The sequence below is a fragment of the Plasmodium reichenowi genome, chromosome 14 (genome assembly GCF_001601855.1).
Source record: "Plasmodium reichenowi strain SY57 chromosome 14, whole genome shotgun sequence".
Lineage (NCBI taxonomy): Eukaryota > Apicomplexa > Aconoidasida > Haemosporida > Plasmodiidae > Plasmodium > Plasmodium reichenowi.
Window position 1 is genome coordinate 1914138 of NC_033659.1, and position 3423 is coordinate 1917560.

General features: G+C 19.0%; 1 protein-coding gene across 1 annotated transcript in view; it reads right to left on the bottom strand.

Annotated features, from left to right (window-relative positions):
* Positions 1 to 3423, bottom strand: part of PRSY57_1447500 (hypothetical protein) — a gene marked incomplete at both ends in the record, with an annotated part of 5303 nt that continues 1880 nt past the window's right edge. The window contains 7 exons of the mRNA XM_020115340.1: positions 1 to 4; positions 160 to 2219; positions 2360 to 2438; positions 2535 to 2578; positions 2682 to 2744; positions 3005 to 3068; positions 3218 to 3348. Of these exons, the coding sequence (XP_019969997.1) occupies positions 1 to 4; positions 160 to 2219; positions 2360 to 2438; positions 2535 to 2578; positions 2682 to 2744; positions 3005 to 3068; positions 3218 to 3348 (2445 nt within the window). The remainder of the gene's footprint in view (positions 5 to 159; positions 2220 to 2359; positions 2439 to 2534; positions 2579 to 2681; positions 2745 to 3004; positions 3069 to 3217; positions 3349 to 3423) is intronic.

A 3423-nucleotide genomic window follows, 5' to 3' on the forward strand; every position in this document is an offset into this window, starting at 1 on the left:
GTACCTGCAAGGAAAAAATAATAAATAAATGAATACATACACATATATGTATATATATATATATATATATATATATATATATATATATATATATATGTATATATTTATGTGCTCCGTTCTATATATCCATTTAAATACATTTTGTTTCATTTCTTTTACGTGATTAAATATATAATAGAGCTTGTGTAATTTGCCCATTTTATTTTGTTGTGTTGCTCATCTTTATTATGTATATGTTCCCGTGATGTTACATTATATAATTTTAATTGTATTTCATTCTTAAATTTAATATTACTAATATGTTCAATACATTTTGAAGTATTTTGTATTAAATCATTCCACTCATATAAAATATTATTATGTGTACAATATGAATGAAAAAGGAAAAAAAAAGATACATAGATATGTATGTATAATTTTATTTCTTTTTTATTATATAATATTAGTAGAATTAAATTTTCCGAATCCTTTTTTTTATTCCCTCCTTTATAATAGGCTGAAAGAAAATATGATGGTAATTCAAAGTTATGTAATGAAATATTATGAAAAATATGAAGAAGGAAATTATTAAATTTATGAATAATATTATATATAACATAAGGAAAAGGTTTAAATAATATATTATGATATTTTTTTTTTTTAACGACAAGAGACAAAAAAATTAAGCAATTCAATTCTTTTTGTTTATTTATACTTGCATCTTTTAGTTCATTATAATCAAGCATTATATTGGACATATGTATATGTCTATTTTGTGTATTTACATTATTTTTATTATTATTGTTATTTTGTTTTATAATTATATTATTTTTATGTTCTGATATATTATTGTTTTTTACATATGATAACAAGTTATTTGTATTATTATTATAACCTTTGTGTATATTTATTAATTCTATAACATTTTGTTGAATAACTTGAAATGTGTGTTTATCAATATTTAGATGATAATATTGGCTATGAACATTTGATATACATTTATTTATGTTATAAATAATACATTCCATAGATATGTTTAAAAATTTTAAATGTTCAATTATATATATATTTAATAATTTCCATTTAAAAAATAAAGGAATAATAATAGTTTTACATAAATATAAATTTTTCATAGTATATAAATTATTCAATTGATTTGTACTATATTTATGTATATTCATATAATAATTATCATAATCTAAATAGATATTCTTTAAAACTTTAAAATAGAATGGTTGCATAATAGTATTGATACTTTCAACAAAATATAATTCTTTGAATTTCATTTTAAGAAATTCTTCAATTTCTTCAGAGTAGCATAATTCTATTTCTTCTTCATTTCTTGGTTTTAAAAAATTTGCTATGCATATTAGTAAAGTGGAATATCTAATATATCTCTTTTTAAGATTTGAATCGGATTCTAAAATTATGTTAATGTTATTATTTATATAGACATTTTTATTATAATTTTTATCCATCATTAAATATTTATCTTGTTTATTTTGTTTATCATGTTTATCTTGTTTATCTTGTTTATCATGTTTATCTTGTTTATCATGTTTATCTTGTTTATCTTGTATATCTTGGTTAGTTTTATTTAACATAATGAAGTTATTTTCTTCTTTTAATTTAGAATTGGTAATTTCAAAAAGTACTGATGATAATTTATACCTATCAATTAAATTTACATTTGTTGAAAATTTACTTATGCATATCATAAGAACAGGATATTCATTTAATAAATTAATACATTTCATTGCTTGTTCTTTTATATCGCATTTCCATATAGAATAACTTATTAAATTTGTAGATAATTTTAAATATTCATACATTTCCTTATTTTTTAATTTATCATGATATTCATATTTCATATAAGACATTTTTTTTATACACGATTGAACATTAAATGTAATAAAATCTTTTGTTAATTTTTTTATTAATTCATTAAAATCGATATCATATGAAAATGTATCATTCAAATAATCTTGTAAATTTAATATAAGCATAATAAAATTTTTACGGACACGTAAAGAGTTATCATTTATAAGATATTTTATTCTGTCAAATATTTTTAGAATTATTTTACGAATCATAGGATTTTTTGACATTTCACAAAAACCTAATACTACTTCAACACGTACACATTCATTGTATTTCTCTTTTAAAAATTTATTTATCAAAATATCTATGAGTTTCATTCTTTTATCATGGTTGATTATTTCCCACAGTTCACTTAAAATCTTTCATAAACAAAAAATTATGTATAAAAAGGGATCATAATTTTATCATTATAAAAATATATATATATATATATATATATATTATCTGTATATCTTTATATTTCTCTCTATATATTTTATTTATCTTATTTTATTTTTACATAACAAATACATTTGGCTGTTGCTTGGAGCACATAAGTATTTTTGTCTTCAGATAAATCCAACAGTGCGTTATAAGCTCTATATAATATATATATATATATATATGTTATAAAGTGTTGTACTTTTTATTTTTTATTTTTTTTCAATTATTTCTTTTTTCGTTCATATTTTAACTTTTCCATTTCTTCCAAATAATTAATATCTTTTATTCCAGGGTCCTACACGAAATACACATAAATAAACAAATATACATATATACATATATATATATATATATAATTGTAATTTACTCTCTTTATTAATATGTAAATATTTCCTTACAACAACAGGATATATTAGTTGAAAGATGCAGGTCGCGTTAAATCTAATTTTCCAATTGGGGCACTTGATATTTTATTAATCATTTGAATAAAATGAAAGGTAAAATAAATGTATTTAAATTATGTATGCATTTGTCAAAAACATTCTTTTAATTTATAATAATGCTTATTATTAATATATATATATATATATATATATATATTTACATGTCCCTATATAATTAAAATAGTACTATAATTACTATTATACTTGGATAACCTCTTTTGCATAAATTATTATGCCCTTTCTAATGTAACTATGTCTATATATATATTTCTATTTACCATTAAACTTCTCCATATCACTGGGTCGTATATTTTAAATATCAACCTATTAATATCCTTATCTCTTAAGAAAAAAAAAAAAAAAAAATATAAGAATAAAATATATGTATAAATAAATAAAAATATATATATTTATATATATATGTGATGATCTTATGAAATTTACTTATTAAGACATGTAAATATTTGTTTCTTTTAAGATGAAATATGTACCCTTTATTTGTATGAAATATACTAAGAACGTCCCTGAAACGAGCAGCTATTTTAATTGGACATTTTAAAGAAAAGTTTACTAGATACTCTATTTGAGTATAGAGTGTTTCTTTCATATCTTCTGAACAATTCTGGTATAGAATTATAAAAATATATAATCAATACCAAAAGAAAGCAAGAAAAAAAAAAAAAAAAAAAAAAAAAAA